The sequence below is a fragment of the Engraulis encrasicolus genome, chromosome 24 (genome assembly GCF_034702125.1).
Source record: "Engraulis encrasicolus isolate BLACKSEA-1 chromosome 24, IST_EnEncr_1.0, whole genome shotgun sequence".
Taxonomy (NCBI): domain Eukaryota; kingdom Metazoa; phylum Chordata; class Actinopteri; order Clupeiformes; family Engraulidae; genus Engraulis; species Engraulis encrasicolus.
In genome coordinates this window covers 44,676,030-44,699,617 of record NC_085880.1, presented here as the reverse complement: position 1 = coordinate 44,699,617, position 23,588 = coordinate 44,676,030, and the positions used below count along the sequence as shown (strand labels likewise).

Genomic DNA, 23,588 nt, shown 5'->3' with positions numbered 1-23,588 from the left:
CACACACAGTTATTTCAGGGTGGCAAAAGCCACAGGCCACCAGGCCACGACACAACAGGCCAAGTGGCAATGATGTGACAGCTGGTTCAAAAACTCATCCCGTGCATACAGTCACACTCATTCTGTATTACTGAGTAAGGCATAAATATTGCATTTCGCATCACATTGAAAACTAACCTACTTTTGACAATATTGACCATTTAGCAAAATCTTGAAGGTTAATATTTTTCACTTTTTAATGAAGACTGCGAAATCATAAACGATTAGGGATTGAGTTCCTCCAGCCATTGACTATAGTCTGACAAGAATCCCTGTCAGATCTCACACACATTTTCTTTTAGCCGGGTGCAGGGACTTAAGGAATGCTATACTCATGGAAGACCCGCACGCCGATGAGCTCTCAGTCTTTTGTTTTTGTTTTTGTTTTGGGCCACCACGGCCCTTATATTGAATACAGGGCTCTCAACTAAAACCAGTCAAACGGCCAAATATTCTGGTGAAATTTGAGTTTGGCTGGTAGACAAGACCAACTTACTAGCCACTTTGACCCATTAGGGAGTGTGAATTTGGCTCGTAATGTATATCTACTAGCCATTTTGGCTGGTGATGATTTTTAAAAAAAAATTTAGGCCCCTGATTGAATATTAGTCAGACCTGGGTGGTGGACGGCGCTCGCGGCGTTCCTCCTGCCTCTCGTCCACGTCGCGATCCTCATCGTCGTTGCCACCGCCCTCACGAGGGGGACCCCAGCTCTCCTCACGGGCCTTCTCACGCTCTCTCCATCCACCTCCTAAAACAAACACGCACAAGCACAACACAACCACAAAGCCGTCAAGATTAAACAATTCTTGCTTCTGGGGTCATGATGACGGTGATAAGAATACAGATAATCCAAACTCCACCCAATGCAAAGGAGTGTGCTCAAGTTTGGTCTCCTACGAGGGCATTGTCCCCTCCTTCTTCTTCTTGTCTTCTGTGGCATTTGGTGACGGCTTGCACGAGATGTGCGCTACCGCCATCTACAGCGCCAAGGGAATCCATGCATTCTCAACTGTAAGACTCCAAAGGTCTCCTAACCTCAGGTCTCCTAAAGGGCCGTTCACCTGACATCACATGGATCCAGGAAATACCCTGGCTTGAACTATCTTACTCTAATACAAGAGTTAGTCCACAATAGGGCCTCTTACAGAGGATGTTTGAGTGAAGTGCTGAAGTAAAAGTCATGCAATAAAACACCTTGGGTATCGATACCTGTCCTGCCTGCAGGTTTCCAAGGCCGAGCATCGTCTCCTCCGCGGCGAGGCCCGTCGTCCATTCCCCTGCGTGGCCTCTCGTCATCTCCGCCCCTCCTGGGGCCCCAGTCGTCATCGCCGCGTCGCATGCTCCTGGGCTCGTCTCTGCGGGGGCCGCGGTCGTCGTCGAAGCCTCTGCGCGGGCGGTCGTCGTCCATGGTCCTGCGGAAGGGCCGGTCTTCGTCCATGCCGCGGCGGGGCCCGCGATCGTCACGGTCGTCTCTTCTGGGAGGGCGGTCGTCGTCCCCTCCTCTGCGGAGCGGGCGGTCGTCGTCGAAGCCTCTCCTGGGCCCGCGGTCGTCGTCCATGCCTCGGCGAGGAGGTCCGCGTTCGTCGTCTCCTCCGCGGCGCGGTCCCCGCTCGTCGTCAAAGCCTCGGCGCATGGGGCGGCGTTCGCCACCGCGATCCTCGCCTCCCTCCTCGCGGCCCTCCGCCCTCCACTCGCTCCTAAAAACATTAAGCATTAGGAATGAGTACTGGACGAACATACAGGAAACACACACACACATACTGGGTACCCAAACTTGGGGCTAAGGGGTTTCCAACTCTTTTATAGGTTTTAGATTAGAAACGGGTACCGGCCGTCCGGACATGCAGCGGGCTATTCCAAGGGTACATTTCACTATCCAAACTCCCGTCCTTGCCATTACTTTTTAAAAACCCTATGGTACGGTGAATGTTTTTAACCATTCAAAATACAATCAGTGAATTCACTGTAGCAAGCAGAGAGGTGCCTGGTGCCTGTGTTAGGGATAAATCCTAATGGGTAAAGGTGTAAACTTCGGCTGCTTACCGTTCAGGAACAGGGCGGCGCCACTCTGAATCTCCTTCGCGCTTCGCCGCACTTCGCCATCCTCCGCCTCCGCCGCCACCACCACCACTGCCGCCGCCACCACCACCACCGCCACTACCTCCCTCTTCTCTGTCGGCCCAGTCCTGAAACAAGACACCACGTCAGACTAAGGCAGGGGTGTGGAACCTATGTTTTGAGGGCCGTTTATGGCCCTTGTGGCCATTTTATCTGGGCCCCGATATAATTTTAATGTTATTTGGCTTCACATGAAATTACATATTTTGTAATAATATAATGTATAGTATAATGTAATAATGTAATATATGTAATGTGTACCTTGCTGCCGCCCTCCTCCTTGTGTAATGTAATGTATATCTATATAGACTATATGTGTAATGTAATAATATAATATATGTAATCACGTGTACCTTGCTGCCGCCCTCCTCCTTGGCAGGCGCCCTCCTCTCCTCCTCCTAGTATAATGTAATGTGTATAGTAGACATAGTGTCTAGTGTCTAGTGTACCTTGCTGCCTCTCTCCTCCTTGGCAGGCGCCCTCCTCTCCTCCTCCTTGTATAATGTAATGTGTATAGTATAGACATAGTGTCTAGTGTACCTTGCTGCCGCTCTCCTCCTTGGCGGGCGCCCTCCTCTCCTCCTCCTTGTGTAATGTAATGCGTATAGTATAGACATAGTGTCTAGTGTATAGTGTCTAGTGTACCTTGCTGCCGCTCTCCTCCTTGGCGGGCGCCCTCCTCTCCTCCTCCTTGTATAATGTAATGTGTATAGTATAGACAGTGTCTAGTGTACCTTGCTGCCGCTCTCCTCCTTGGCGGGCGCCCTCCTCACCTCCTCCTTGTATAATGTAATGTGTATAGTATAGACAGTGTCTAGTGTACCTTGCTGCCGCTCTCCTCCTTGGCGGGCGCCCTCCTCTCCTCCTCCTTGTGTAATGTAATGTGTATAGTATAGACTTAGTGTCTAGTGTACCTTGCTGCCGCTCTCCTCCTTGGCGGGCGCCCTCCTCTCCTCCTCCTTGCGGCGTTCGCGCTCCTCGATCTCCTGCTGGCGAGCGCGCTGCTTCCTCTCCTGCTCCTCCAGCTTGCGCAGCTTCTCCTGGTACTCCCTCTCCTCCTCCTCGCGCTGCTCCTGCTCGATACGCTCAGCCTCCTCACGCTCTGCCGATCATAATAACAACAACTTTAAGTGATACTGTCCCATTTTTGGAAATAAGCTTATTTTACACCTCCCCTGAGTAAAACAATAGGGGTTTTACCGTTTTTCTATACTTTCAACCGTTCTCTGGGTACGGCAGTGCAAGTTTTACCACCAAGCTAGCAGTTAACATTGAGTCCTATGAGACCAGTTAGCCGCCAGCTGGTAAAATTTGCACTGCTATACCCAGAGCGATCCACGGAGGATGCAATTTGCTCTGCCCTCCATCCAGCCCTCACCCACTCATATGTGAGAATGCTGTTCATTGACTTCAGTTCAGCATTCAATACCATAATACCACAACAACTCATCAGAAAACTGGACAAACTAGGTTTCAGCACCTCCCTCTGCAACTGGCTGCTGGACTTCCTGATGCAAAGACCACAAGCAGTACGGGTAGGGAACAACACCTCGAGCACCCTGACCCTGAGCACGGGGGCTCCGCAAGGCTGTGTTCTCAGCCCCCTGCTGTTCACGCTGCTGACACACGACTGCACAACGACCCACAGCACTAACCATCTAGTGAAGTTTGCGGATGATACAACACTGGTGGGCCTCATCACCAAGGGCGATGAGACTCACTACAGAGAAGAAGTAGACCTGCTGGCCAGATGGTGCAAAGACAACAACCTCCTGCTGAATGTCAACAAGACCAAGGAGATTGTTGTCAACTTCCAAAGGGTCCAAAAACAACTGCCACCACTGACCATCGACGGCGATGCTGTGGAGAGAGTGAGCAGCACCAAGTTCCTTGGAGTGCACATCAGCGACGACCTCTCTTGGACCACCAACACTACATCACTGGCGAAGAAGGCCCATCAGCGTCTCTACTTCCTGCGCAAACTAAAGAAGGCAAGTGCTACACCCTCCATCATGACAACATTCTACAGAGGAACCATAGAGAGCGTCGTGTCCAACTGCATCACAGTGTGGGGAGGAAGCTGCACGGAGAAAAACAGGAAGACACTCCAGCGTGTTGTGAACACAGCGAAGAAGATCATTGGAGTACCACTCCCCTCCCTGCAGGACATTTACACCACACGCCTCACCCGGAAAGCACTGATGATCATCAAAGACACAAGCCACCCTGCACACAAACTGTTCAGCCTCCTGCCCTCTGGAAAGAGGTACAGGCGCCTCCGTTCCCGTACCACCCGGCTGGCGAGCAGCACAATGCACCAAGCGATCAAGATGCTGAACACTCAACCCACTCTCCCTCCACTGTCAGCCTCTAGCCAGCAAGGCCACTGACAACCCCCCCCCCCCCCACTGTCAGCCTCTAGCCAGCAAGGCCACTGACAACCCCCCCCCCCCTCACCCCCACCACCATATCTGCGACTGAACATTCCACCTGCACTACTATACTTGTGACTGAACTTTCAACCTGCACTAACTCAAAACATGCACACACACACACACACACACACACACACACACACACAAGCACACTGCACTTTCTGCACTAAACCCAACATACACACACTGACACACACACACACACACACACACACACACACACACACACACACACACACACACACACACACACACACACAGACACACGAACACACACACAAGACGCACACCGCACCTTCTACCTGCACTAAACACATACACACACACACACACACACAAACACACACACACACACACACAGCTGCTGGTGTACTTGACAGACCTTTTTATATTTATTTTCTTCAAAATGCTACTATTACCATGTCAGAACGCTATAAAGGACTTTTTTTAGGAAAAGCACAAAAACACAACAAATACCTCTTAATGTATGTCCTCTACAAGTCTTCTGTTGTCCAGTCTTGCACTTTAAATGTCTGTATGAGCACTGTCTATGTCCATACTGTCTTAAGTCCATGTATAAGTACTGTCTATGTCTATACTGTCTATGTCCTTACCTTAATTAGTCTATGTCTGTATGGGAAAGCAAGAAATGTAATTTCAAATTCTTTGTATGACCAGTGCATGTAAAAAAATTGACAATAAAACCTACTTGACTTGACAGAGAACGGATAAAAGTACAGGACAACGGTAAAACCCTATTTATTTAAATCAAGGGGAGGTGTAAAATGAGCTTATTTCCAAAAATGGGACAGGATCACTTTAAATAACAATCCAGACACTCACGCTCCTCACGCCTCCAACCTTTTCAGCAAAAAAGAACCAATTGCCTACTAAGCTGTGCTGTCACTGATTCAATCATCTCGCAAGCAAATACTGCTCATGCACACAAGAAACTGTTTGTCACACACGCTTCCTAATGGAGGCTAACCGCAGAGATACACCAGCGGTGACGCGATTCAAGCGACAGTGCAGCAGCAAGCGATACGAGCGATTGAGGAGACAAGAGTATGTCCGTACAGGCAGAAGGCAATGCATTCAAGCATTCCCATTGGCTGTGGTCACTGACCTCTATACAGTCATTGGCTGTCGCGGCTTGTCGCCGAACCGCGTCATAGAAAGTTGAAAAGATTTCAACTTCAAATTGTCGCGCTCGTCGCGCAAATCGCTCTAGTCTCCAGAATCGCTTTTGTCTCTCGACTCAATACAAAGTCAATTACTTCCGTCGCTCGACTCGCTCAGATCGCCGCTGGTGTATTTCTGCGGTAAGGCTAGCCTCGCAACGCCATCCTATGTACTCCACCCAAAGATTTTTTGTTCTCTCAGTGTTTAGCCAATCAGCAAACAGTTGAGAGTGATGACGCGGAACTCACCCACGAGCTCCGTTACTGATTGGTTAAGGTAACTATATTCACACTTTCGTTTTGTTATTTGTTTGCTTTTGCGACGCTATATCCACACCTGCCAACCGTTACATTTTTTTTTGAGTAGCAACTTATTGCGGCGCGGCAATTCACGGCGCAACAACTTGGCATGGCAAAGCAACGGGGTCGCCGGCGGGCCCATCTGAGAGGCTACTTTGTTTTGCATAGTCTGCCCTACACCTAGGGTTGCCAAATGTCAACAGGGAAGATATGAGACACTTCATTCAGGCAGGGGGGTCCTCTCCCAGAAAAAAATCTTTTCTTAGATGCAATTTCCTGCATTTTAATGCATTTTAGCCTATCATCCCGTGTATCTGGCAAATAGTTTATCTTGCTCTTCAAAGCACTTTGAACTACCATAATTTATTAAACTTTCATGAAAGATTTTTTTTGTATGTTTCACACCATAGGCTAACACCAATAAAATGCTATGATATAGTGTGCTGGAATTCAGGCCTCTAAATTAACTTTATTGATCACCAGCCAATATGGCTGTTAATCTTACTAGTCAAACATACCACCAGTCTGGCTAGTAGGCCTAAGTGGCTATTAAGTTATCCTATGTACCAGCCAAACAGAGCATTTGGTCACTTGGGGGGTGTTAAGGAGCTGGAATTGAGTATGAAATTGAAGCATTTGCTGATTATTTTTTTGGCTGTAGAAGGTACATGTAGGAAAATGTATAATTTGATTATAAAATACAGAGGCATTTCAGTGATTTTTATGAACAAAAAGTTGAATTGTAATGATTCTTACATCATCTCCCCCAATATTAATAAATGGTGATGTTGTCACCTACTGTGAAGAAGCATCAGCAGTAGAGAAAAAGATAAAGACAAGTGTTATCTAAGCTAGGATAATATCAGGTTAATATTATTACCTTGGGGGCTAACATCAAAATCACACTTTCAGCATTCATTCAGTACAAAATGCGTCATGTAGTGGCTCTACTGAGGGACGGGGGCTAATGGCCAATGCTCTTGGAACTTCCACGGTAACTTTTGAGGGGCATCGCTTCTTTTTTTCACTTCTCTGCATAATAGTAGGCCTATCTACCCTCATCTGCCGTCATGAGTTGGCTATTGTTCACTGTTCGGCACATATATGATAGGAGAATTGATTTTATTAATAGATTGCCATACGTGATTACGGATAGTAGTCGTGGAGTGATGCATATTTGGTATGACGCACGACCTGTTACACCTGTTCACAGAATGGGCCATGACTCAGGGGGGAACAGTATTCCTATACGGTGTCATGGTAGGTTACGGATGTAGACCTACTCCGAGCACAACCGTTAGAACTATCGCTTTATTTTCCCGAGTTAAAATGATCCGGCGCAAAGGGAAACCGAATTTAGTTTGCTGCTAATTTATAGCGCGGTCATCGACACATTTTCTCATTCGGAAGTAATCTCGTTTCGGTCCAATATCAAAACAAGCAACAACATATTGCCGTCAAATACGGCGAAACATTGGGTGAATCATTACGACAGACCTCGGCCTTTATTTATTTTCATAAGTTTACGGATTTAGCAACTGGACGCAATTCACTATTCCCATACAGGCTACCTTTCTCAAAGTCCATTTACCTTTGAAACGGTGATTTTGACGGTGCTCACTTGTAAAACTACAGCGACAGTACCAAGATGGATAATACATGATGACAGCAGGAGGACACTTAATTCAGAGATTATAGGAGTACATTAACCAGTCTCTCTGCTTTTGTGATTTCGAAGCAAACTTTCGGCAGCTGATGCCTCGACTCGAGAGGAGCAATGAAGACATCCAAACTAGCGCTCTGATTGGTCTATATCCCCCCCCCCACACACGTTGCTGGCCAATGGAAAGGCCAGCGCGAGACAATTGCAAGCAGAGCCATGTCTACGGCTCTGTCTAGTTGCAAGTCTACAGAGCAATTTATAAGGGCCCATGAACACACTTTGCTATTGGTTTTTCCCGTATTTTGAAGTGACAGCGCCGTAGTTTGATGTCAAAATCCGTATCTGCTACACAAAATGCGTAATGGTCGGCAGGTATGTATATCGTTACAGGCATGCTAATAAAGCACAATATGGGTTTTAATTTGAGTTTGGAACTCCAATTAATTGAAATGATAGAGTAAGATCAGACCATCTACCACCTAGCCTGGGCGAATAGCCGACTGTTGACCCCATCAATCAGTCTGGCAAAGGCCATGAGGAATCCGTCTCCGCGGACAGTGGGAGATGGTCTGATCTTACTCTATCATTTAAATTAATTGAAGTACCAAACTCAAATTAAAACCCATATTGTGCGGAGCCAAAATCTTTGGGTGGAGTACATGGATGGCATCGCCAGGCTATCTACCACCCTCCACAGAGACGGATTCCTCATGGCTTTTGCCAGACTGATTGACGAAGTCAACAGTCGGCTTTTCACCCAGGCTAAGGCTAAAGTGTTTTAAATCATGTCCATTAAAATAAAGACATTTTAACGCCAAAGATGAGTGTTATGGTATATTCTACAACTATTAAAATGAACTAAGCCTGTAACCAAAGAGCACCCGCTTTATGAAGTACTAGAAGTTCCAGGCAGCACTCCAACTGGACTTGATTCTGAGACTGCTCATGCGCAGTTGAAAAATATTGACAAATGGCTGCCCTGAGTCGTCGTCAAGATGGCCGCCAAGTGGAGGGACTCGTAGGGACAGACTTTGACTGCATTGCGTTGAATGTCACTTATCTTGAGGTGCTCTTTGCAGATCCTCTACACACACCAGATATAGCTGGTTTGGTAACACTTTAGTTGAAGACGACGTCATACGGATGACATAACAGTGTCAAAGCAGTGTCATGACACAGTCATGAGCGAGTCATAAACATGGTGTCAGTGTCAAATGTTTTACGGTCATGAAACGTTGACATTGTTAGGGCTGTCTTTGCCATAACCGAATGTCACTTAATGATAGTCAACAAATGTTTATGACACATGGACAGGACTGCATTATGTCATGCGTATAACACCTGCATCAGGTTAAGTGTTACCACTGGTTCTAAGGTTAGAAGAGTATTGGGCAATGTGTTGTGTTGCAGGTCACCTTTCTTGAGCTGCTCCTCGTGGATCCTCTGTGCCTCCTCCTCCTTGGCGCGGTAGAAGGCGTTGCGGCGGTCTTCCTTGCGCTGCTTCTTCCTCTCCTCAAGACGCTTCTTGCGCTCCTCCACCAGCCGCTGCTCAAACTGCTTCAGTTTCTCCTGCAGACATCACAACAGTTGAGTGGTCAGTCACGTTCGATTATTTCTGAAAAATTCCCTTTCGTTTTCAAGTACATGGGTGTAGCTTAGTAGTAGTTAGCAATGGATTTCAAACAGCTGGCCTTTTATCTGTTTGAGTGGCAGTGAGAATTTGTTTTTTTGTTTTTTAAGTTGAAGCTAAGGTTTTGGAGCAGAACTGCAGCTAGTCACAAGGCTTAAACTCTTGGAATAATAGAGCTGTTGGTGAACAGAGCTCACCAAACTATTGAGAGTTTTAAGTTCAAATGTGTCAGTACCAATTTCACTGTAAATCGAGTACTGATAGTAGGCCTAAGAGTTGTGCGTCATTGCACATACAGTTTCGCTCATAAAGATAACAGTGTCTTCACAAAGATGAAAAAATGTTGAAATTCTTCAAATAAATTGCACTTTAATGACCAACAATGCTTTAGGGCAGGGATGTCAAACTCAGGCCCGGGGGCCAAATTTGGCCCGTGGAGCCATTTTATTTGGCCCGCAAGATAATTTCAAATGTGTATAACAGTTGACCCACATACACTATAACTGTATAGAGTATTAAGATTTATACATGAAAATTCTGATATCACAGGAATATGAGTGGGCCCAGGCCATTGCAACAGAATATGCAGACACATTTGAACTATGATGGAAATCTGTTTAGACATCAATTTAAATTTATTTATTTTATTCATTTATTTATTTTTACAAAAATGGACTAAAATGCTCGAGTTTGGCCCGCGACTTCGCTCCAGATTATGATTTTGGCCCTCGATCAATTTGAGTTTGACACCCCTGCTTTAGGGACACTGTACTGCACTGCGCCTGCTATTTTTATGAGCACAACTGTATATCCAACAACATGGCCAAACAAGTGGAAGACAGCACGGCTGAGGTTCAGGAGCAGCCATGGGGTAATGGTTAGGAGTAGGGCATTAGTTCTTGGGGTTGCAGGTTCAGGTTCAATTTCCACCCTTACCAATCCCTCCCTCCCTCCCTCCACGGCTGATGTGCCCTTGAGCAAGGCACCCATCTCCACACTGCTGTAACCGATTCAGTGTAATGATTGTAAGTCGCTTTGGATAAAAGCTTCAGATAAGTGTAATGTAATGTAATGTAATTTGGTGGTGTTACCTCGTAGATGAAGCTGCGAGCGGCGGTGATCTTGGAGACAAAGTTCTCCTTGTCCTCCAGCATCCTGGACATCCTCTGCTTGTGCTCCAGGGCCTTCTCCCTCTCCACCTTCATGTTGCTGATCTGAAGCAAGAAGCAGGGATTTGATTCATTTCAGATGTTACAACTTGCGAGAAACCAACACGGCAGGGCCAGAAAAAGATTTTTCAAAAAGAAAGAAAGAAATAGAACCATGGTTACATATGAACCTACTGCTTACTGTAGGAGGGACTACATTTACATTTAATTCTGTTTTTAATATTGCTTTTTTCTCAAATGTCCTAGTCTTTTGTAATAATGAACATGCACAAAGTTCACTTTTAATAGGAGGTGATTTTTACACCCGTTACACTTCATGTATTGTGTTTGCATCGTCTGTGTTTGTATGACAAACTGGACATTGGAGTCTGTAACAACACTTCGTATGAACCATTGCTTTCTGAGTTTAGGATGAAGGCATGGCCTGGCCGTCAGGAGGAAGGAAATGTGCAGTCTTAGGGCTTTCGCACATTGTGCGGACATAGTTCCGGACAAAGAGCTGCGCACTGCTCCGCAAAAGTTCGATTCCATTGTTTTCAATAGAACCCCGCACACTGGCGCCGATGTCCGCGGACATTCGCCGATGTTGAATAGCAATTAGAGACAAGTTCTATTTTGTCGGCGCCGTCCATTGACCATCAATGCTATGTTCGTGTGAAATTGGGTTTGGGGGTCCAAATTCTGTTGGGAACAAAAGTGCGCCGCAGTGCTGTCGGAGGCAGTGTACGGCCGGCCTTACCCTCTCCTCCTCCTGCAGCTCCCAGAGCTCCATGTCCTTGACGCGCTGCTCCTCATAGGCCTTCTTGATGAGGGGAATCTCCTCCAGCCTCTTAGCCCTCTCGAAGTAGTCGATCTGGAACACAAGAGGAAGACAACGTCAGTTTTTTTTAAAAGACACATCACATGCAACTGTCACTTTGTTGATAGATATGAGGATCAGAAGTTTTTTTTGGGAATGGTCATGAATAAATTAGTCATTTGTGGTTGATCTGCTGTAATGAATATGCTTCTTAGATATTCCACTAACAGAAAAAAAACAGCCATACTATAGTGGCACTGGCTGTCGCTGCACCGCCCTGACGTGTGCTACTTCTTCATGAATACTGTATGGATTATTTTGTTTCATTTTCATTCTTTCACTTCTTTTCTCCTAGTTGTGTGTGTTTTTAGGACGACGAGGAGGCAGTGCGTCATGACCAATTTCCGCCTACCAGTCAATCACCCGTCAAACCCCTGTCAAACTTTTCTTTTGTTACCTGCGCCAGTGACGCTTCAGTATTGACTCTGCCCTGATGAAGGCCACTCCTTGGCCGAAACATGTTGGCGTTTTTAACTTTTCTACAATGATTTAGCCATTTAATAAAGCTATTTTAACTTTTTTGGAGAGAGTGCCTTGGATACTTCATTTCTTTTGCATCCTATTTTTTGACCAAAGAGCACCTTCGGACTACCAACCAAAAACGCCGTAGCCCTCCAAACTTTTCCTATTGTTCCAGTGTGCTACTTCTTATTGACCCCCTCACCTCTCTTCACAACTGATCTACAATTCATACTCGGGGCTGCCAAAAGCAGAGGAATGCGAACAACTGTGAAAATCCCCAACTGTGTACAGCGAGACATGATAAAACAACATTTTGCAATCGCTTCAACGCAGTTGAACACATAGTTGATGTTTCCATTCCTCCCTTTCAGACAGATGCTTAAATAGGTACCATCATGCCTCTGCTTTGCAACCCCTTCTTCCAAATGTTCTGTCTGTGCCTATCTGCAGTAGACGCTTGGGCTCCAGTATAAGCAGCGGCCTTCCCTGCCTGCCAACTCTGACATTTCCAATGACTTGATGATCCCGGCGACTGATATACGCTGCACACATTTCTAAGTGTGTCAACATCTTCAAAGCCGCGGGACCAGATGGAATACCTTGGAAGGCAGATCACAGCACGTGTGGGACAGCTGGCCGTAGTGTTTACGGAAAAGTTCAATCTCTCTCTCTCACTCTCCTTTCTCTACTCTGTTCAGCATCCAGCTGGTTTACATCATGCACTATTGCAGAGGAGCATCCCTGACTATTCGCAGGACATAACTTCAGGTAAGCATTTCCCTTTAGGCGCAAAGTTGATGATTTAGTTCCCTTGAGGCACAAGCATTTTCTCGCTCTCTCATGGACCTTTGTGTGTTTCAAACACTTAATTTCACATTGTTAGAGTGTAGTGAAATTATTAAATTATTGAGCTTAATTTCACCTTGTTGCCTCCACTCTGCTTCTCCTTAATCCCTGCCAAAGCAGGTTGCTGAAACTTGCCAGCTTGCCAGACAAGGCTTTTGTTATACATTTGCCGTTACCAGAATGGCAATGACCAAGTCGTAATGTACTACCAGAGAATCGCATATGAGAGGGAGATAAAGCAGACGAGTTATTTTCCGGTAGCCACTTTACGTCGGGTGAACGCCCCTTTAGGAGACCTTCGATTAGGAGACCTTCGGAGTCTTGAGGTAGAAAATAAATTGAGTCCCCTTAGAGCTTTAGATGGCAGTAGCGCACGTCTTGTGCAAACACCATGAAAAGAGAAGAAGAAGGAGGGACAACGCTCCCTTAGGAGACCGAATTTTGAGCACACGCTTTTGCATTGAGTGGGCGTGTTTCAACTCTTTGGTTTTGTTATACATTTGCCGTTACCAGAATGGCAATGACCAAGTCGTAATGTACAACTAAAGGCCCTGTGTAATGTCACAGTAGTGTAGTACTATGGTATTATGGCATTGTGTGGCAACTATGTCAAATGAGTGTCGTTGAAAAAGGTACGAGAAGTCATGACTATTACAGCGGTCCACTGGTGGAACGGCAGGCGTAATGGGGCTACTAAGGCAAATGAGTGTCATGACACCTCGTACCTTCTTCTCCTGGTTCTTCAGGGGCTACTAAGTCAAATGAGTGTCATGACACCTCGTACCTTCTTCTCCTGGTTCTTCAGGGGCTACTAAGTCAAATGAGTGTCATGACACCTCGTACCTTCTTCTCCTGGTTCTTCAGGGGCTACTAAGTCAAATGAGTGTCATGACACCTCGTACCTTCTTCTCCTGGTTCTTCAGGGGCTACTAAGTCAAATGAGTGTCATGACACCTCGTACCTTCTTCTCCTGGTTCTTCAGGGGCTACTAAGTCAAATGAGTGTCATGACACCTCGTACCTTCTTCTCCTGGTTCTTCAGGGGCTACTAAGTCAAATGAGTGTCATGACACCTCGTACCTTCTTCTCCTGGTTCTTCAGGGGCTACTAAGTCAAATGAGTGTCATGACACCTCGTACCTTCTTCTCCTGGTTCTTCAGGGGCTACTAAGTCAAATGAGTGTCATGACACCTCGTACCTTCTTCTCCTGGTTCTTCAGGCGCTACTAAGTCAAATGAGTGTCATGACACCTCGTACCTTCTTCTCCTGGTTCTTCAGGCGCTACTAAGTCAAATGAGTGTCATGACACCTCGTACCTTCTTCTCCTGGTTCTTCAGGCAGGCGTAATGGGGCTACTAAGTCAAATGAGTGTCATGACACCTCGTACCTTCTTCTCCTGGTTCTTCAGGCGCTCCTGAAGCTCCTTCTTCTCCTTCTCCAGCTGCTCCACCTGCTTGGCCATGATGAAGTCGGGGTCCAACTCCTCCAGATCCTACGCAACAACAAAACAACAAAAGTATTGTATTAAGTATTGTGATCGGTCACGGTATTCTGGTGAGGTCATGTGACCCGGTAATCACCTATTTCACCTGTGGGAGGTATGCGAATGTCAAAGTGAACCTGACGAAGCGCAATGCGAAACGCGTTGTTCACCGAAATAAAAACAGCAAAACTAAGTCCACCAGTGTGCGGTGATCCTTCTTCTTTACTATGGATTACTGATGACTGCACTTCACCAGCACCTGGAACCTGGCTGTGCATAGGAGTTCCAGATCTTTGAAGTATTGTATTAAGATTATTGAAAAAGAATTAATCGTCACTTAAAAGGGCCTTTTTTGAAGGGGAAATTCACGCAGCATTTGCAAGGTCTTCAGATAAATGAATGTTCCTTCAGCTGCTCCAGTGATGAGCATGGTAGTGAGATTGTGTGTGTGTGTGTGTGTGTGTGTGTGTGTGTGTGTGTGTGTGTGTGTGTGTGTGTGTGTGTGTGTGTGTGTGTGTGTGTGTGTGTGTGTGTGTGTGTGTGTGTGTTCTTCTGACTAGTCTCAGCAACTCAACATTGAATATGTGAGCGAGTATGTTTTTTGTTTGTTTTGTTATGCTTACAAAAAAAAGAAACCTAATAAAAAGTTAATCACAAAAAAACAGATGCACAGTGTCAATGTAATCTTTTCCAAGACATTGGTCTTATGGGCCTATGATGAACCTAGCTTGTCCACCACTTTTTCCACAAATATAATGCAAAAAACGGTCCGTGTCCCCATCACTTTATAAGTCAAACCTACACCTTTGATTGGTCGTACCTCATGGTTTTTTATGCATTATGCATATTTTCCTTTTCCCTTGGTTGACTATGACTAAGTTTTTTTTCCTACACAAAGGGTGAGATGTACAAAAAGAAAATGTGTGCGAGATGTGAGAGATGTGACAATAGCTATTGTTAAACGATAACATACTTTCACACAATGATGTATTTTGTTAAAACTGATTGTTGGTACCTCGATGTCGATGTCCTTGAAGGCCTTGGCTCCCAGCTCGGTCTTCTTGATCTGCTCCAGCCGCTCCCTCACCGTCTTCTTCTTGATCTGCTCGTGCTCCTGCATGATGCGCTCCTTCTCGCGCTCCTTCGCCTCCAGACGCAGACGCTCCTCCTCCGCCTTGCGCACCTACACAATCACAATACATTACAATTACATTATATTACATTACAATTACATTACATTAAGAAGACGCTCCTCCTCAGTCTTGTGCACCTACACAATCACATTATAATTACATTACAATTACATTACATTACACTACATTACATTAACCAGACGCTCCTCCTCCGCCTTGCGCACTTACACACATTACATTACACTACACTACACTACACACTACATTAACCAGACTACACATAGTTTGAGGAATAACTAGGCAGGTGGGGTGATAACAGGTCGAGCCATAATAGCTAGCCAACTAACCTTCTGCAGCTCGGCCTCGCGCTGTTTAACCAGGCAGGTGGGGTGATAACAGGTCGAGCCATAATAGCTAGCCAACTAACCTTCTGCAGCTCGGCCTCGCGCTGTTTAACCAGGCAGGTGGGGTGATAACAGGTCGAGCCATAATAGCTAGCCAACTAACCTTCTGCAGCTCGGCCTCGCGCTGTTTAACCAGGCAGGTGGGGTGATAACAGGTCGAGCCATAATAGCTAGCCAACTAACCTTCTGCAGCTCGGCCTCGCGCTGTTTAACCAGGCAGGTGGGGTGATAACAGGTCGAGCCATAATAGCTAGCCAACTAACCTTCTGCAGCTCGGCCTCGCGCTGTTTAACCAGGCAGGTAGGGTGATAACAGGTCGAGCCATAATAGCTAGCCAACTCACCTTCTGCAGCTCGGCCTCGCGCTGTTTAACCAGGCAGGTGGGGTGATAACAGGTCGAGCCATAATAGCTAGCCAACTCACCTTCTGCAGCTCGGCCTCGCGCTGCCATAATAGCTAGCCAACTCACCTTCTGCAGCTCAGCCTCGCGCTGCCATAATAGCTAGCCAACTCACCTTCTGCAGCTCAGCCTCGCGCTGCTCCAGCTCCTCCTTCTCCCTCTGGATGTTGAGGCTCTCCAGGCGCTCCTTACGCTCCTCGATGGTCTGGCGGCGCGCCAGGATGCGCTGGTGCTCCTTGCGGCAGTTCTTCTGGTACGCCGCGATGGCCAGCTTACTCTGCTCCTCGCGATCCGTCTGTGGATATGGGAGAAAGTTGAGATGTCACTACAAGTTCATACATACAATACTTTTGAATCATACATTATCGAAGTGGGGCACAGGGCACACAAAATATATCACTGTTAAAATAATAATCAAGGGAATTACATGATTATAAAACATTGATTAGGAATGTTGGAATTGTAACGCTTGAGAAAAACATGTGTGTTGCACAATAGTGGGCAAAATGGAACCTGGAACACTAGCCACGTTTACATAATGTTTTTAATTCCAAATAAATAGTTTTACATAGTTCCGTGGAGTTAACATTGCACTTTCATTTAATTCCGTGGAGTTAACATTGCACTTTCATTTAATTCCGTGGAGTTTACGTTGCACTTTCATTTAATTCCAAATTGTGAAGTGTTTACATGATGGAATTAAGTTTAGTCGGAATTAAATGTAACTGAGGTCACAGTAACTATTTCAGATATCAGCTGAAGAAACAGTGGTGTCTACAACCAGTGCACACTAGGGCTGCACGATAATGGAAAAAAAATCATAATCATGATTATTTAGGTCAAAATCACAATTTCTACTATTAATCACTATTATTGATTTTTGCAGATTTTTTTGAAATTATAACAAGATGAAATATAACCAAGAATGAATTACTTACGGGATGATCAAAATAAATCTGAATTGTAATAATTATGTAAAAGGCAATAGCATGAAACTTAGCTGGACAAATTTCTGGCCAGAAACACCAGCCTGTCAGTATGTTTTGGCTTCAAGGACGCTCTCAAAAGTAGGCCACTATTGCCACGATTAAAGTCACGAGTTCGATTTCACTATTTTATCACGATTTTGATTATTTCTCGATTAATTGTGCAGCCCTAGTGCACACATCCTCCTCTATGACTGAGGTACCCTGAGCATAGTGCCGTCCCACTGCACTGCTCCCTTTCAGGCGCCATCAGGGGCTGCCCCCTGGCACGGGTGAGGCATACATGCAATTTCATTGTGTGCAGTGTTCACTTTTGTGCTGTGGAGTGCTCTGTCACAATGACAATGGGAGTTGTAGTTCCCCAGTTGGCCTTTCAAAATGAAAATGGAAGGAAACAATAAAAGTCTGCAACACTGTTCGATGCTCGAATATTATATCAGTTATCTGCTGTTTGGTTCTGCACCTGTGCTACTGATGTGTGTGCATTCTCTTGACTTTTCAAATCAGAGCATTTTAAGTATTTCAGCCATCAGCTGAAGAAACAGCTGTGTCTACAATCAGTGCACATATCCTCCTCCATGACTGAGGTCTCGCCACACTGCTCCTTTTCAGGCGCTATTGGGGACTACCCCCTTGCACGGGTGAGACATAAATGCAATTTCGTTGTGAGCAGTGTTCACTCGTGTGCCCAGCTGTTTCCCAGTTGGGCTTTCACGTACCAGGATGGAGGGGGGCTTGATGACGTGGATGGCCTTGGCCAGGGAGGAGGACATGGCCCCTTGCACCGGTGAGGCATAAATGCAATTTCGCTGTGTTCACTTGTATGCTGTGGTGGAGTGCTGTGTCCTAATGACAATGAGAGTTTGAGTTTCACAGTTGGGCGTTCACGTACCAGGATGGAGGGTGGCTTGATGACGTGGATGGCCTTGGCCAGGGAGGAGGACATGGCGGTCAGCTGGTTCCTGATCTGCTCCGAGGGCATGTTCTGCAGGAAGGGCCCCACCGGAGCGTCCTCTTTTGTGGAGTAGTTCAGGTCCGACCCGAAGCTCAGGGTGCGAGACGTGTGATCGATGCGCACCTAGAACCAAAAAAATAACAAAGATTTGGAAAAAAAAAACAACAAAAAAACCTTCACACCTAGTCATGAACAACTGTGTTGTGGTAGGTCCATGGGGGCTTCATCACCTTGCTTTTAACTTTACATAATCATCAGATTGAATTGCTGCTGAAATAAATACAGTTTCTCAACTAATATCGTACGAGTGAAGTTGGGGCAAAACTACTATCTGGCCATCTGAGTTTCTGTACAACAGATATCGTCACACATAGGCACAGATTGTCTGCACTGACTGTGTTAAGCCTTTGGTGACTTCACTACATTGCGTTTACTCTAAAAGTCACACATTTCTGCTTTCTTTTTTATTTGATTTTGGCCAACTTTATTTAGACAGGACAGTGAAGAGTGGGACAGGATATGTGTGGGAGAGAGAGACGGGAAAGGATCAGGAAATGACCCGGGTCTGGAATCTAATCCAGGCCGCTCGCGTAGCCAGAGATTCTTTAAGTATATATAGATATGCCAATGTAATAGGTTGCTATGGGCACCTAACGTGACCAGGTTCCGGTCTGCCTAAAGGGGCGTGTCATAATACTCCTACAATGAATAGAACAGTCCTTAGGTCTGCCTAAAGGGGGATTCCCCCCCCCTCCCCCTTGCAATAATAGAACCAGGAAACAATGGGCCAATGGAACATCTCTCTCTCTACTATCTCTGGCGTAGCAGTCCAGTGCCCAGCCAACTAAAACACGGCTGGGCCATTTCCACTTTCTTTTAACACAATTTGCTTCTTATTCTTTTCAAATCGTACCTGCAGGTCACAGTGTCTGGCTGCGTCCACGATGGAGCGCTCCAGCTGGAAGGCATCCACGAACGGCACCAGAGTCGACAGGCGGCTGAACTCAATGCTTTGGTAGATTTGAGCCACCTAATGACAATGACCAAGAAAATGCAACATTTAATACAATGTCATGCCTTTTTTTCCCTCCGACAGAAGTCGTTCAATGTAATGTTTTGTATTTGTGTATTTATTGTCCTGACCTGCTGTAGAAGTCGGAGGATGGTGTTGCTCTGCAGGTGAGGCACGTACTGCTGCAGGTCTGACTCCTTCTCAGCCTGGTCCTTAATCCAGTTCAATACCTAATACAATACACACACACTTCAATACCTAATACAATACACACACACACACACAATAATGGTTCTTGATCCAGTTCAATACCTAATACAATACACACACACAGACACACACGCACACAATAACGGCCCTTAATCCAGTTCAATACCTAATACAATACACACACAACAATGGTCCTTAATTCAGTTCAATACCTAATACAATACACACACACTTCAATACCTAATACAGTACACACACACAATAATCGTTCTTGATCCAGTTCAATACCTAATACAATACACACACACAATAATCGTTCTTGATCCAGTTCAATACCTAATACAATACACACACACTTCAATACCTAATGCAATATACACACACACACACAATAACGGCCCTTAATCCAGTTCAATACCTAATACAATACACACACACACACACTACTGGTCCAGGGGTGATAGTGAAAACAAATCCTGAGCCTGAACTTTTCCCCCCTGCTCTAACGATGACAAGATACTGCATAGTGACGTAACGTAGGCCTATTTTGACACATTAGTCAAACTTTTTTTTTTTAACCACACACACAGTACTGGTCCTTAATCCAACTGGTCCTATGAACAGTGATTCTTTATAGCTTTAAGCTTAGGTGGCCTCTGGTGTGCTCGTGGGGTCAGATGCGGTTACCTTGGTGACTCTGCCGGAGAGCTTGAGGGGGTGGAACTCCTGCTCCAGCCAGTTGTACAGCTCCTTGACCTCAGGAACGATGTACTGCAGAAGATTGAACCTCACCTGGGACGACAACACAGGCCACAGTTTAAGTGGAATGTAATATTGACCATGTAGGTGATGTAAGCATCAGCTAAGTGTAATATAATGTAATGTAATGTAATATTGACCATGTTGTTGATGTAAGTTGTTAGCTAAGTGTAATGTAATGTAATATTGACCATGTCGTTGATGTAATCATCAGCTAAGTGTTAAGTACTGTTGACCATGTCGTTGATTCAGTCTAATGACCTTCTTCAAGCAATTGCGGTGGTTCCTCTCCTACTGTACACAACTGGCCTAAGGAGGTGTGCAAGAATTCCATGTCGTTGATGTAAGCGTGAGCTAAGTGCAATGCAATGTAATGTAATATTATTGACCATGTCGTTGACATCAGTTAAGTGTAATGCAATGTAATGTAATGCAATGTAATGCAATATTATTGACCATGTCATTGATGAGGCTCTGGCGTGTGGGCGGGGACTGCAGGCCCAGCAGGGTTGCCAGACGTCGGTGTTTCTCCACGATGATGCCGTCCATGTCGAGGAGGCGTGCGATGTCGGTCCTCTCGGGGGTGATGGGGATGGACAGGGTGGCCAGCAGGACGCGCGTCGACATCCTGACAGAGGGGGAGGGGGGGCACAGCGAAGATTCACAGTGTTATACATTAGCTGTTAGGGCCAAAACATACCAAGGCGGAACGGAACGGTCGCGGGACGAACACTGTCTTTCTGCTTAGTTTCGGTTGGCCAGTCCTGTTCAAAACCCTCCCCACAGCCAAAGCTAGCATGCTACTTTGGCATTCATTTCAATGAGACACCGCCGGTCGCCGGCGTGAAAAATACGCTCGAGTTCTATTTTCCAAATGCAGCGCGGCGCGGAGCCGGCTCCCTCGCCGCTGACGCTCGACTACCGCCGGTTGGTGTGTAAGGACAGATATGTTTCAATGTATTTTCACTGACGCCGGTAAAAAACGCGGCCGTTCCGCGACGCTTTATCGCCCTGGTGTGTAAGACCCCTTACCAGTCATATTACATTACTAAAGGCTGTGGTGTCAATAATAATCGATTCGGCAATGCATTGCAATGCGGGGCAGGACAATTCAATAATCGATTCAGCAAATGTCATAATCGAAGCAGCATATTTGTTCAAGTTTCAATTACTTCCTTGGCCATTTCCGGAGCAAATGAACTTGAGTTAAAGTACTAAAGCTAAAGCGCTTTAAATCACTGAAAACTGCCAGACTGATACAAACGACAGCCACTAATAAAATGTTGCTTAGTATCTGACTGCTTGTATTGCCTCATGACTGACGAAAAATGTAGTGCAATGCACACCACTACTAAATGCGGTGTGTTATGTCATTGTATTGTAGTACTATGGTAGTTAACTTTTCAATGACTATTACAGCACGCCACTGGAGGTACGGCGTGCATTAAAGGGCTACAGTATTTTGTCTATTATTAATCGATTTATTGAGACGTGTACCGTCAAACCTGAAGGCCAAATCTTGGGACATACGAAGCTTTCTGAATCTGAATAAGAGTTCATAATCCAAGCTTACTCTAAAACAGAGGTTCAATGCCAAACGCCCCCTTGACATCATCATAAGCCTGCCAATGGCCCCCTTAGTATTAAAAAATTAAATGGACTAATGCCCCTAATGACAACTAACCACCGTCCCCCATCACCTGTATCGTTCTCAGGGCTCCCCAGATCCCCCGTTGAGAAACACTATTCTAAAGGATGGTAAGACGTAAACAACTAATAAATATATACTTTGTTGCATGGAGGCAAAAACAGAAAAGGCAAAGCATGGTACTCAAACAAAATGAATAGATAAATATAAAGGAAGAAAGAAAAGCAGGTAGCTGGGGAAATCTTGGCCCTGCAAGACCAGGAGTCATATATGAAATGTTCTTTAGCAGCTATTCAGCATGATTTATGATTTATAATCATGAAAAACTATTTCCCGATGTCTCCAGAATCATAAACATGGCAAAAGAGGCTTGAGACATAAAGGCATGTATGGAATGGAGCTTCAGCTCTTCTCTTCATGAAATTTGATACTGTCAACATATATCTCAGTTTAAAGTGATGAGTTTATGGACTTGCACTGACACATGCTCCAATTGCAGACCAAGGGATTGGGGAAAAGTGAAGGCAGCTACACCTGCGAGCCACATGTGTACATGTACAAGACCTGAGCCAAGATCTCACAGCTGCTGTTACTTGTTATTTAAACAGCATTGTTTAAGCTTGCACCACACAACCTTTCCCTTGTATGTTTATATGAATACTTAACTAATGTGGTTTTCTCTTGAGAACGGCTGTACACAGTGGCTTTTTGACATTGCAGAAATGTATTATTCAAATGCTACCGAGGTACAAATTTCATTCATTCCGTTTATGCAAAACCTATGCCAGGAAACGTCAAATGCCACATGTAGAGTGTCTCATGATGATGGTGACAAACAGATCAGGGCCATATTCCAAAAAATGTTTTAGCTAGGTTAAGTCAGAGTGAGACATTGCATCTAGTAGAAGAGACAGCGTCATCCTTCAATCAGAACAGAGGCACAGGTCACTTGGGTTTCTCATATTGACTTGCTCAGAGTTAATAAACACATACGATACCACTGTCAATTTTCACCAAAATTCATGTTGCATCCTTGAACGCAAATTTTTACTTTTTCATTTCGTGAAGTTCTTTACCTTTTCATTTCATCTTGAGAGATTGTCTAGCTTTGCATTTCGTCCTACGTGAGATTCTCTACTTAAGAATTCTTTAACTTTTCATTTCATTTTGAGAGATTCTCCACTTTTGCATCACGTCTTCAGATAAGAGGCTCTTTACCTTTGCATTTCGTCCTGCGTGAGGTTCTTGCGCATCTCCCTGGACAGATGGTAGAGGCGATGCAGAGTGCTGGCATGGAACAGCGCGTTGCCAGATTTCCAGAAGACGGTGGACACCTTGTTGTAGTAGTTGGCCATGAGCTGAGGCTTAGGGGGCTTTTTGGACAGGGCAAACAGGCCATGGATATCCTCCACAGCCTTGAAGGCTTCCTACAAAAGGGGAACAAAAAAGACAGAAAACAATGCTTAGTACCGGTAACAGGAGCTTTCAGAAGTGATACATGAGCCAGAAAAATATCTTCGAGACAAAAGCATTTTAAAAAAAATAGTAATAATAATAATTCACCGGTGTCTCTACACACATCCAATATAAAAACGGGCAGAACCACATGGCATGCAAAATATTCAATGTCTGAATTTATTTGTCATTCATTCAATATTTGCCAACAGGTGGCATCATAGATGCCTTGTCCATTTATTAGGCTATACTATCTGGTGACTACCTGCCAGAGCTCCATAAAGGATACTCTACTCTGCTTTTAGGAATGGGGTCTGGTACCGTTTATGGTGCCTACCTGCCAGAGCGCCATACACCCCTCTTTTTGAGCATGCTTTTTGAAAAACTGAGTTGAACATTTGGGCCAGCATCCTCACAGTTTAAGGGTCTGGTATGGTAT

At 45.4% G+C, this 23,588-nt stretch overlaps 1 protein-coding gene across 1 annotated transcript in view; it reads right to left on the bottom strand.

The window, feature by feature from the left end:
• eif3s10 (eukaryotic translation initiation factor 3, subunit 10 (theta)) overlaps nucleotides 1–23,588 on the bottom strand; it is a 33,911-nt gene that overhangs the window by 3,838 nt on the left and 6,485 nt on the right. The window contains exons 6-22 of the mRNA XM_063191330.1: nucleotides 22,913–23,121; nucleotides 20,503–20,674; nucleotides 19,975–20,079; nucleotides 19,209–19,307; nucleotides 18,979–19,095; nucleotides 18,003–18,188; nucleotides 16,240–16,419; nucleotides 15,203–15,370; nucleotides 14,092–14,196; nucleotides 11,278–11,391; nucleotides 10,461–10,583; nucleotides 9,155–9,308; nucleotides 3,075–3,262; nucleotides 2,204–2,228; nucleotides 2,086–2,146; nucleotides 1,252–1,736; nucleotides 655–790 (exon numbers count right to left, since the gene is read on the bottom strand). Coding sequence (XP_063047400.1) covers nucleotides 655–790; nucleotides 1,252–1,736; nucleotides 2,086–2,146; nucleotides 2,204–2,228; nucleotides 3,075–3,262; nucleotides 9,155–9,308; nucleotides 10,461–10,583; nucleotides 11,278–11,391; nucleotides 14,092–14,196; nucleotides 15,203–15,370; nucleotides 16,240–16,419; nucleotides 18,003–18,188; nucleotides 18,979–19,095; nucleotides 19,209–19,307; nucleotides 19,975–20,079; nucleotides 20,503–20,674; nucleotides 22,913–23,121 — 2,627 coding nt within the window. The remainder of the gene's footprint in view (nucleotides 1–654; nucleotides 791–1,251; nucleotides 1,737–2,085; nucleotides 2,147–2,203; nucleotides 2,229–3,074; nucleotides 3,263–9,154; nucleotides 9,309–10,460; nucleotides 10,584–11,277; nucleotides 11,392–14,091; nucleotides 14,197–15,202; nucleotides 15,371–16,239; nucleotides 16,420–18,002; nucleotides 18,189–18,978; nucleotides 19,096–19,208; nucleotides 19,308–19,974; nucleotides 20,080–20,502; nucleotides 20,675–22,912; nucleotides 23,122–23,588) is intronic.